At 42.5% G+C, this 11,941-nt stretch overlaps 1 protein-coding gene across 4 annotated transcripts in view; it reads left to right on the forward strand.

The window, feature by feature from the left end:
• scara5 (scavenger receptor class A, member 5 (putative)) overlaps window positions 1–11,678 on the forward strand; it is a 58,700-nt gene extending 47,022 nt beyond the window's left edge. For all 4 annotated transcript variants that reach the window (XM_029849185.1, XM_029849184.1, XM_029849188.1 and 1 more), the window contains 2 exons: window positions 6,713–6,901; window positions 10,864–11,678. In XM_029849185.1, the coding sequence (XP_029705045.1) occupies window positions 6,713–6,901; window positions 10,864–10,997 (323 nt within the window). In that variant the 3' untranslated portion in view covers window positions 10,998–11,678. The remainder of the gene's footprint in view (window positions 1–6,712; window positions 6,902–10,863) is intronic.
• The last annotated feature ends 263 nt before the right edge of the window (window positions 11,679–11,941 follow it).

Consider the following 11,941-nt stretch of genomic DNA (forward strand, 5'->3'; position numbering starts at 1 on the left):
ACAGTTTTATCTGAGAAATGAAAATTTGAACACTTGTTTGCAATAAAGTATTAACTATGGTAACCAAGATGATTAACTTATTAAAACTTATTAATGAACCCAAATATGCTTTCCTGCCTAACTAAACCAGCAACGTTTAGCATGGTGTTTGGCTAGAAAAGTGGATTAGCAGCTGTTTTTCACCCTCAAGCGGCAGCGTCTTGTTTCAAAACCTTTGCAAACAAAGTTGAGTGAGAGGGTTGATTTGGCTTCACTCTTATCATTCGTGGATCACGTCTTCTTAAAACATGACGTGTTTATGTGGATCCCCCATCTATCTATGAAACAACCACCGGTGAGAAGTTTCCTGTCCCACTAATATACAACTCCCCTCCTGCTTCCATGTGATGAGCAATGATGTGCTGTTCTCATTGAGCACATGTTCCGAACCGTCTGAAGCCCATTTCTGCCCATCGAGGTGCTGTCACAGATCACTTCCATCCTCACATCATTTACAGCCGGCTAAGATTTCATGTGAGTGACAAAGCTACTGAGTCTGTCAGCCCTCAGAATGATCTGCCAGGTGCCAAGCTGTCCCGACCCCAAGAGGACTTGAGTCATGGATGTGTGCCTTGGGTCAGTGTACAGTACAGGCTTGGAAAGAAATGACGGATCGCCACGGCAACCCCAGACCACTGCCGTCTGTGATAAATGCTCATGTTGGTCCACATGTTCAACATTGAGCAGAGGCGATCCTGAATGTTACGCAAGTGAGCAGATCAAACACATGTGGTGGTGAAAGCTTTGATGTCAGTAAAGGAGCCAGAGTAAATGGACCCAGACTGTTGCGTTCATCTCTATTTCCAACATACGTCGATACAGAGCGACATGCCTGCAAGCATGTCGTCTAATGTCTATGTGGCATAAACTTTGTCCTGGTTCATTTTCTGTTGAGTCTAAATTCTCATTGAAGTTTTGCACAGTTTTTGTTGGGCAGCAGGAATATTTCATGGAATCCTAAACATGCTGCATCATGACTTGTGATGGGACAGAAAGAGTCCGTGTCTCATCCTTGCAAGGGGAATGATTCGGCTAGTGAACGAGACCCTCTAGTTTTCCTGTGCTGGGAAAAACAGCCACCTTTGTTGGAACACCGCAAACATTTCTGATTTCCAGTGAACAGTTGATGCATCACCAGAGAAATTGGAAAGGATAAGCTTTCATACGCACATAACTCCACTCTGCTGCCCTGAGGGTTAGGGTCAGGGTTAGGGTTAGGGTCAGGGTTAGAGGGTTAGGGTCAGGGTTAGAGAGTTAGGGTTAGGGTTAGAGGGTTAGGGTTAGAGGGTTATGGGTCAGGGTTAGAGACCAGCTCATGGGTTAGCGTCAGGGGTTAGAGGGTCAGGGTTAGAGGGTCAGGGTTAGAGGGTCAGGGTTAGAGGGTTAGGGTTAGAGGGTTATGGGTCAGGGTTAGAGACCAGCTCATGGGTTAGGGTTAGGGTTAGAGGGTTAGGGTTAGAGGGTTATGGGTCAGGGTTATGGTCAGGGTTAGAGACCAGCTCATGGGTTAGCGTCAGGGTTAGAGGGTCAGGGTTAGAGGGTTATGGGTCAGAGGAATATGGGTCAGGGTTATGGTCAGGGTTAGAGAGCAGCTCATGGGTTAGGGTCAGGGTTAGAGGGTTAGGGTTAGAGGGTTAGGGTTAGAGGGTTAGGGGTCAGGGTTAGAGACCAGCTCATGGGTTAGGGTCAGGGTTAGAGGGTTAGGGTTAGAGGGTTAGGGTTAGAGGGTTATGGGTCAGGGTTAGAGACCAGCTCATGGGTTAGCGTCAGGGTTAGAGGGTTAGGGTTAGAGGGTCAGGGTTAGAGGGTCAGGGTTAGAGGGTCAGGGTTAGAGGGTCAGGGTTAGAGGGTTAGGGTTAGAGGGTTATGGGTCAGGGTTAGAGACCAGCTCATGGGTTAGGGTCAGGGTTAGAGGGTTAGGGTTAGAGGGTTAGGGTTAGAGGGTTAGGGTTAGAGGGTTATGGGTCAGGGTTATGGTCAGGGTTAGAGACCAGCTCATGGGTTAGCGTCAGGGTTAGAGGGTCAGGGTTAGAGGGTTATGGGTCAGAGGAATATGGGTCAGGGTTATGGTCAGGGTTAGAGACCAGCTCATGGGTTAGGGTCAGGGTTAGAGGGTTAGGGTTAGAGGGTTAGGGTTAGAGGGTTATGGGTCAGGGTTAGAGACCAGCTCATGGGTTAGGGTCAGGGTTAGAGGGTTAGGGTTAGAGGGTTAGGGTCAGGGTTAGAGAGTTAGGGTTAGGGTTAGGGTCAGGGTTAGAGGGTTAGGGTCAGGGTTAGAGAGTTAGGGTTAGGGTTAGAGGGTTAGGGTTAGAGGGTTATGGGTCAGGGTTAGAGACCAGCTCATGGGTTAGCGTCAGGGTTAGAGGGTTAGGGTTAGAGGGTCAGGGTTAGAGGGTCAGGATTAGAGGGTCAGGGTTAGAGGGTTATGGGTCAGGGTTAGAGACCAGCTCATGGGTTAGGGTCAGGGTTAGAGGGTTAGGGTTAGAGGGTTAGGGTTAGAGGGTTATGGGTCAGGGTTATGGTCAGGGTTAGAGACCAGCTCATGGGTTAGCGTCAGGGTTAGAGGGTCAGGGTTAGAGGGTTATGGGTCAGAGGAATATGGGTCAGGGTTATGGTCAGGGTTAGAGACCAGCTCATGGGTTAGGGTCAGGGTTAGAGGGTTAGGGTTAGAGGGTTATGGGTCAGGGTTAGAGACCAGCTCATGGGTTAGCATCAGGGTTAGAGGGTTAGGGTTAGAGGGTTATGGGTCAGGGTTAGAGACCAGCTCATGGGTTAGCGTCAGGGTTAGAGGGTTAGGGTTAGAGGGTCAGGGTTAGAGGGTTAGGGTTAGAGGGTCAGGGTTAGAGGGTTAGGGTTAGAGGGTCAGGGTTAGAGGGTCAGGGTTAGAGGGTTAGGGTTAGAGGGTAGGGTTAGAGGGTTAGGGGTAGAGGGTTAGGGTTAGGGTTTTAGGGTTAGGGTTAGAGGGTTATGGGTCAGGGTTATGGTCAGGGTTAGAGACCAGCTCATGGGTTAGCGTCAGGGTTAGAGGGTCAGGGTTAGAGGGTCAGGGTTAGAGGGTTATGGGTCAGAGGGATATGGGTCAGGGTTATGGTCAGGGTTAGAGACCAGCTCATGGGTTAGGGTCAGGGTTAGAGGGTTAGGGTTAGAGGGTCAGGGTTAGAGGGTTATGGGTCAGAGGGATATGGGTCAGGGTTATGGTCAGGGTTAGAGACCAGCTCATGGCACTTATGTACACCTCGAGGGTCCAACTTTAAGTGCTGCTAAATATTTGACAGACTGCTTTACTGTAGACCTGAGCTGCCTCACATGTGCAGATATAAACGATTGTCCTGATCACTTCAGACTTTAGCAGTCAAATGAATTTGCCCTCATTTGCCCTCATCTTACTGTGTCTATAGAAGCTCAACTCAAGCAGACTGAAATTTTGTTTTAACTCCTGACGTGGTTCTCTGGAGATAATTATCTGATGACGGATGTTTTTACATCACATTTATTTCTGAATAAACACAGACACATTGTGGTGAGTCAGGCTTTGACTTTTATTTGACAGTTTGATCCGTTCACAACACATTAATTGGTGAACTGTGGAGGTTCTGGATGCAGAGTGGAACAAATGGGAAAGTGCCATAAACCCACCATTCAGTAAAAAGATCCCAAAACATCTCAAAAAAACGCTGCAGAGCTCATTAAAGGTGGTTTCAAAGTGTGTCTATGTCTGCCAGACTGCACGTGCAATTAAATGAAACTGGTGTCAAAGCTAAAGGCAACACAACAGTTTAAAGAAGAAAACTAAAAGGGAAAGTAAAAGAAGGAAATAAAGTAAAGATGGAGTTGGTTAATGGTCATGGTGAAGTAGTTGTGTCTGGTCCGTATCGTTGCTTTCTAACCCTAACCCAGACAAACATTAGCAATAGAGGCGACTGTGCTCTGGCCTCTTTCAGCTATTGACAACACGGTTGTTTTGCTGCAGCGACGCTGGAAGCCTGAGGTTTGCAGAACATTCCCATTAATAATCTAATAATGCTCCTAATCTGAATTTTAGGGTTTTCAATTTTTTTAATCTGAATCTGTAGTTTTCTTTAAATAAGCGGCGTTTTGGAGTCGTGATCACTGTCAGCCACTCTAACCCAACATTTCCAGAATAGATCCCAACCAGAAGGGGCTCCCGTCCGGGTCCTCACCATGTGATATGCAAAATAAATAATGTAAATAATGTCAAAATTCAAATAACCCTCCAAGAACACGTTTGGGATGCAGGACCATGAAGCGCCCTCCGCTCGGGAGTTGGACTGGCAACCGGGACAGGGGACAGTTATAATGCGTATCATCCAAACCAATTGTTTTAAAATATCCTAGGGTTAGATTTCTTTTTCTTTTATTCCAAAAATCGAATTTTAAAATGTTTGACAGTGAAGTAGACCAGTCGTATCTCTTGCTTCATTTCCTTTGGATTCGTCTGCTCTGTGGTTTCACCCTTGATCCGAAACCATGTTGGATTTCCAACAAGTACGTTGCATTTGGCAGATGAAGAGCAGGATTGGGGGAGAATAAATAGTCGTCTCTTGGAAATAACACACAAGTCCAGTTGTTTTTATCCAAAAAGTTTCGGGGATTTTTGTGATCCTGTCTCTGAGGATCAGATCAGATCAAGTCCATGTTTACTAGATTAACAATTCATCACATGTCCCATGTGCTGCTGTCCAACTGTTCGTGAGACATTGTTGTCCACGGGGTGTGTTTGTATGGTTTTCATTATCTCTGAGGAGTGAAGTGTGCATGTGCAGCCTCAATCCTCCTCCCAGTTGCCCCAGTGTGAGCCTCTGGGACATCGGGAAGGGAGGAAGACTGAGTGAGAATGTTAAAGACGTGAAAAAGTGGTGAGTCATATCCTGTGTGGATTTAAACATGCGAGCACGGTAACATTTGGAAGATAGATACAGGCACAAACGGACATTTTAGTCTACTTCCTGGGAAACCTTTCTTCTGTTTTTCCAATATTTTAATCCTCATTTATTCATTCTAAATAAATGAATGACGTAATCTTGATTTTATGGGTTTTCTTAGCCTAACCTTAGCAAAAAAGTAAAGAAGGACACTTTTCCTGGCAATGAACCTGCATAGTTAAAACAGACACTTTATGTCTGTTTGGGAAGGACCCTAACCCTAACAGGAAATATGAGCCAAGATGGGAAATCAGAAGCCACAACTGCTTAAACGGTAGATTTAAAAGTGTCCGTCCATGATAATAAGCAGACAGTGATGCTGGTGAATATACAAATATTACGGCTATAACTTGATTCCAGATGCAACAATCGTCAAAACATTTGGAGTGTGACGCCTGACCGGGCTGTGATCCGTCTGTGCCTTCTTGATTTGCTTCTTCATGACTTCTGTGGGTTCAGAATTCTCACGCATTCTTTTGGGAAGCTCAATAGCCAGTCAGTGTTCTGACTCACCCTGATGCCACCTGGGAAAAAAGCAGATGTTCCGTTCAGGCACCCATACACTTTGATATCACCTGTCTGGGCTGTTAATCTTAAAATGATTTAAACATCTTTTCTTTTTTTAATCCAGGCAATTGTATGACATTGGATCTATCACTGTTGTTTTAGTGGCACCTTTGTAGTCTTTTAAAGTGCATCAGAATATCTACAAAGATGCCAACACATTCTCACTGCTTTGTGTTTTAATTGTGCAGAGCTAATCGCCTGGCTTATAGTATGTATATATTTGAATTTATCTTTCCGTTTGTGTTTTTTATTGGACTGAAATGTTATTGGACAAAACAACGCCACACCCTTTTATAGGCATGTTTATGTTTTTGGTAGACGCAGCTTTTGATCTTTTGACGTGTTGTTAAATATTTGGACTGATGTTCATACTGTACCTTGGTTTTGGATAATAATCTCAAACCTCTCTCATGTCTGTTGGATATACAGTGATCCCCCTTTTTTGCGAGTCGTTCATTGCAGTTCTCAAATATAATCGAAGGTGGCATATCCGTTTATAAAAATCTTCTTGCTCAGAAAAAGAAAGAGCGCCAACAACTACCCATAACAATGTTCTTCTCTCGGAGAAAGACTCCTGCGCCTTCAGTAGAAACAGACGCTCCAGCGGAGCGGAGTCAGGACGAAGAGGCTCAGCTGGGACTGAAATACGCCAGTGACCATGTTTCCAACCTTGTATTACTAGATTAAAATTATTGTTTTAAACAAATTTTGGGCTTTAAAACAGGTTTTGATTTTTGGTTTCATTCTATAGTTCAGTATTGCATTGTAAAATAATAAAAAAAAATAAAGCTGACTACTTCACGGATTTCACTTTTCGCGTGTTATTTTTGGAACGCAACTCCCGCGATAAACAAGGGATCACTGTACAGTATATGCAACTCTGCCAGCATCTGAATACATGTCAAATCTAATTTGTCGATCTTGAGCAGCATGTTTGAAAAGGGTTGGAAGACATTCAGAACATTCTCTTTGCTTCTTTTCATGACCAGGCTGAGTACCTTTAATGTACAGCACCATACACAAGCTAGCATGAATGACATGGAGAACAGGACGCAGAGTGATGTTGTCTCCAGGAAATCCAGTGTAAACACATCAGTGACGTGTCTGTCTGTCAGGCAACTTATGTTCACACATTATTATGATAATCTGCTTGTGTGTTACAGTGGAGGACACCCTGGTGCGGCTGGTGAATGGGTCAGGTCCCCATGAGGGTCGTGTGGAGGTTTTCCATGAGCGTCGGTGGGGAACGGTGTGTGATGATGCCTGGGATAAAAAGGATGGAGATGTGATCTGTAGGATGCTGGGATACCAGGGAGCTACAGAGGTGCATAAGACTGGACGCTTCGGGCGGGGTAGGAAAAGATCATCACACGCACAATAGTGACGATTTATTCCTTTCCATGGAAGCTAAATTATGACCATGTAATAGGGTACGTTAGCATCACCATTATAGCCAGTGCTAGGTTCTAGAATAGAAAATAAATGTAGAATCGCTGTTATGAAGCTGATTCTAAGAGGAAAAACATTTTGATTGGACAATAAAAGGTGCAGCAACATACTTATGGTTCCTGGCGCGTTCAACATGCTTTCTATGTATGTTGAAACAGATGTTCTTTCAACAAAGTACTTATCACAGCTGCTTTTGAGTTGCTTGACCTCACCTGCATGTTCAAACTTCAGCTGTGCACCCCGACGTCACTAGAGGCCAGAAAAAGGCCAAACTAAACTTTGACCTTTCACCTGCTGTATCTCATCTAGAAGGAATGTGCTTGTTTTAGTCATTTGGAACACTTTTCTGACATCTTCAGTTAGGCAGCAGGCTCTAAAACATTCATGTTATTCACCTGAGCAGAATTACACTCTAAAACTACTTTAATCATGTTTCATAACATTTAACTGTCCCTTCCTGCCTATACATGTGTATGTAGATACTGTAAGCTACACAGTCCAGGCTGGACCCGTTAGCAGACAAACAACAGCTGACGGTGTTTAAACAAGACTTTAATGGTGTGGTGAAAAAGTGATGTGCATGAAGTGCAGATCGTTCCTCCGAATGACGGGCGCATGGTGACCTAGGAGGAGACGTGAGAAAATGCAGAAAGTTATTCAAAAGTAGGAATCACAAGAAGATACTATTGACCCACATTTACCACAAAGCCGACGAAACGATCAGACTTTGAAGTGTTGATTGGTGACCAGCTGCAGGTGTGACGAACACCAGCGAGCGAACGGTACCAACGTGACTCCACCACGTTCCCTCTCACGGCGCTGTTCAGAAGCCCAGAGTTTGACCCTCAACCCAGCAACAGCAGCAGGAAAAGATCCCCTTTAACAGGAAGGACCCTTGAACAAGGTTCAAGAATGTGCTAGTTTGGGCTTGAAATTCAGGCTTCATGTCTGGATAACTGTATAAATCTCCCTGTTGTCATTTATCTTAATGTTCCCGCAAAAAATAGAGGAAATTGGAATTTGAAGTGATTTTTTAGTTATGATTAAGCAGGTACTCTGTGATTAATCTGATTTTACATTTTAATCATTTGACAGCTCAGTTCTTTTCAGGTCATCCATATGAATCTGCACCAGTGTGTGGTGATAACCTTTGTCATGGGTCCAGACTCTTTGTTAGGTTATTTCATGACCTGAATGTTCGTGTTTTCCCCTAAAGCCTCTAAGCCCAAACGTTCCTGAGGAATCCTGGCTGATCTAAACCACAGTTAAGAAATTTTAATGTCTCATCACAATAATACCAAGGAAGAGCCTGTAATCAGTGAGGAGACACGGATGTGAAAGGACAACCGCTTACAGAGGGTTAGATTTCATCGTTAAAAAGATCCAAGTCCAGCCATTCCCTGCAGAATCGGAAACTTAGTCCGAACAATTAAAGAAAGTTCTGATCTTTCGATGAAAATTGTGCCATAAAAGTAGGACATGTCATTCCGAGTCTTTTTGGTGTTTCTGCTCTTTCAGTGGCATAAATCTAGTTTGCATGAAGTAAACCCCAGAGTGAACAATTTTATGGTCGGTGACCCGCTGGGCCTTGTGTATTTTCAAGGATACACCTCATTCCCACCCAGAGTACGTGATTGGCCTTCTCGAAATACACAAATGTGGAAAACGCTACTTTCTTTATGTTATGGCAGCAGGATATATTGCATTATATGGTCAGACAGAAGAAATAGAAACATATTCAATATACCTTTAGTAATGCATTAGAATTCTGGACCACACAGTTAACACGGGTCTTCCTACACAAGTGTTTTACACAGGCGCAGGAATACAGTGGGAACTACAATAATAAAAACATTAAGACATTAAAGTTGGAATTATATGTTAAAGTCATTATAGATTTTTAAAAAAGGTAAATAAAAGTGCATGAAAGCATAGGTTAAACCTCTAAGAGAAAGCTGCAGTTAGCAATACAGGTTTGGGGCCTGATTGAAGCAGAACTCAGGTGTTCAGGAACTGTTGCAGAGGTGAGAAGCACAGCAGTCAAACGCTGCTTTACTTTTGTTGTTCTGATTGAAGCCCACTGGAAATGATTCCTCTAGGATGTCCTGTGGCCCGTCTCAGATCACTGAGGCTTTCTCACCCTGGAGCTCTGTCCAAAACACCTCCTATACCCTTTGTACTGCAATAACTAGGGTGTACGCCACTTTCTAGGGGTTTCAAATGTTAAGTGGTGAATGCTGTACCCTATATAGTGCCCACAATGCACTGTAAAAATGTGTCACCAATACTCCCCGGCACAGTGATTTATCCCATCAGGAAGTTAGTTTTCTCTTAATAACTCAGAAAAATATTAAGGGAACAGTGATGCATCAAGAAAGAACACCCAAGAAATGTTTTCAATTTATTTATTAGTGAAAAAAATTGCTTAACCAACGCCAGTATAGATCTGGTAAGTGTTCATTGTGTCCATTGTTATCTGACATTACGGTGCGCAGGTCAGATTTGGATGGACACAGTTTATTCATCAGGTATTTTAAAAAGACTTTCCCACTGTTGCCACCACGGTAATAATTTACCGTTTCTCTATGTTCCAAACCTTGAGCATCCCTTTACCTTGTTGGAGGAAATAAAACAGAACAATGGTGAGTTTTGCTTCAAATAATTTATGAGCAGTCTCGTGAGGCTCCCAGCCTGAGGTCAACCTCTAATTTGGGATTTGTCTTTTTATCTCCGAGACATCCCATGAGGGATTCGCAGTTGTGATTTATAGCAAAGCCACAAACTCCAGATGCTGTTCAAATGTATGACGAATGAATCGGATGCTCTTCTAACCAAAGCTGCTTCTGTAGCCTTAAACTGCATCATCATGTGAGTGCCATCAAATGTTATCTGCTCTCAGTTATACTGCTGCATTGTTAAATATCGTACAAATATAAGTTCAGTCACAGTTGTCCAACATGAAAAGATGGTGATCAAGCGGCATGTAACCACATTTTTTTACAGGTGTATTGTTTGACCGCTGCTATAGGACTGTGATATGTCAACTGCATGGAGTCAGAAGAATTGCAGATTACTCTAGTTTACTCACCATAAGGACTTGAATCTTTAGGTAAAAAATCGAAATCTATGCCTTGATTATCATTAAATGGGATAAAATAGTAGAAATAGCACTTAAGTGCTATGCTATAGAAATTGAAGCCCTCTGCTGGTGGTTTTGTTGAAGTGCCATCATTCATATCTACATTACTTAATTCCATGATGTGAGTTTGTTTTTCTTCACAAATAAAATATAATTGCCTACATTTGATGCTAATAATGGTGAAGGAAATGCGCTGAAGTAGTTATCTTGCTCTGTTAAATGTGTATTATACTGCACCGCTTCAGGAAAATAGAAAATACTCAATTGGTTTAAATGTCTTTTGGTCCTAGAAACTACAAAAATAAAAACAAAAACAGAATTTGACCCTGAAAAAATCGATATAATATGGGGATTTAAAAAGAACTCGCTCCTAAAGAGCATGTTTTTCTTTTGTTTTTTGTGAACTTAATAAATCTTTACTCAACAGCACAATTTAACTTTATATGTGTCAACCTTGTGATTAAAACAAAAAAACAACCCATTTGGTGGCTGTAAACACTGTAAACAGAGTAGGGAACATAAACACTTCATTAAGAGTGATTTAAGCACAATAAATTGTTGTTGCAGCACTGACTGCAGTGATAAGGAGTCAGGCCAGAGGAGTACTCCCAAAGGAGAACATGTACCTAACAAGCACTTTTACTTTGGTCAGATTCTTTTGGTAATGTCTCATGTCTGAGTGTAAAAGTCCACTGAAATCCCCCACTGAATGGTTTCTGTGTGCAGGTACTGGTCTGATCTGGATGGATGATGTTGCCTGCACAGGGACTGAAGACACCATCCACCAGTGCAAGTTTCCTGGCTGGGCCAAAACTAACTGTGGCCATGTAGAGGATGCTGGTGTGACCTGTGCTGTCTAACCCTTCAGCATCCCGAAGCTGCCACAGCAGCTGGGATTCCTCCACGAGCTTCTTGAAGTCGTAAAATCATCACAGTTGCATAAAAAGCTGGAAAGCTGAATATTCAGCAACATTGGTGTTGCTGAGTCTTCAGTGAAGACTTCCAGAGGGGAGAACGAGCTTATCCATTTATCATCGAGGCACAAAAAGACACAGAGAAGACTGTTGTCCACCTAAAAAAGCATTTTTCCTCAACAGGCAGCTGCTCTTCACAGAAGGAAAAGCTTTAGTGTGATGCCAAATATACACTGTTGCCTTCATCACATCGGAAGTAACATTGCAAATCAAATCTCAGCCTTTTTAATGTCATTCATACGTTTTAAGGTGCAATTTGGGGATTTCAATAAACTTTTGTTTACATTCTTGTGTGTATCATGACACCTAACAATATAAATCTATTTTCTTTTCCATTAAATATGCTGGAACATTTTATTCTTTAATGTACATTTAAGGTGTATGTTGTCTAGCAGTGTTCTCCCTTGCTGTTATTGGAATTTTTTTCATTTTTTCATTAATATGGACATTAGTCAGTCTTGTGCGCAGAACAACTGGGTTCTACTTCTAAAGGTTTTTTGTTTTACCAATATATTGTAAGTTTTATACACAGTTATTCCTGAAAGTAAATGTGTAGTTTCACAAAGATCCATGTTTGGTGGTTTGATTTTTGTGTTTATCTTTTAACCAATTCTTCAGGAAGTATTTTTTCTTTGAACTCAGAATATTAGACATGAACTGCTGAGAACAGAAATAAATTTACCAGCATAATTGACAGAAAAAGGACATTTAAAAAAAAAACAAAAAAAACCCATACAGAACTTTGGTACAAAAAGGGCTAACAGAGGTTAGCCCACATTACTGGTCTAAAATAGTTTTAGAAGTCGGTGTTGAGCTTTGCGCTGGAGAAA

This window comes from Takifugu rubripes, chromosome 16 (assembly GCF_901000725.2).
Source record: "Takifugu rubripes chromosome 16, fTakRub1.2, whole genome shotgun sequence".
NCBI classification, from domain to species: domain Eukaryota; kingdom Metazoa; phylum Chordata; class Actinopteri; order Tetraodontiformes; family Tetraodontidae; genus Takifugu; species Takifugu rubripes.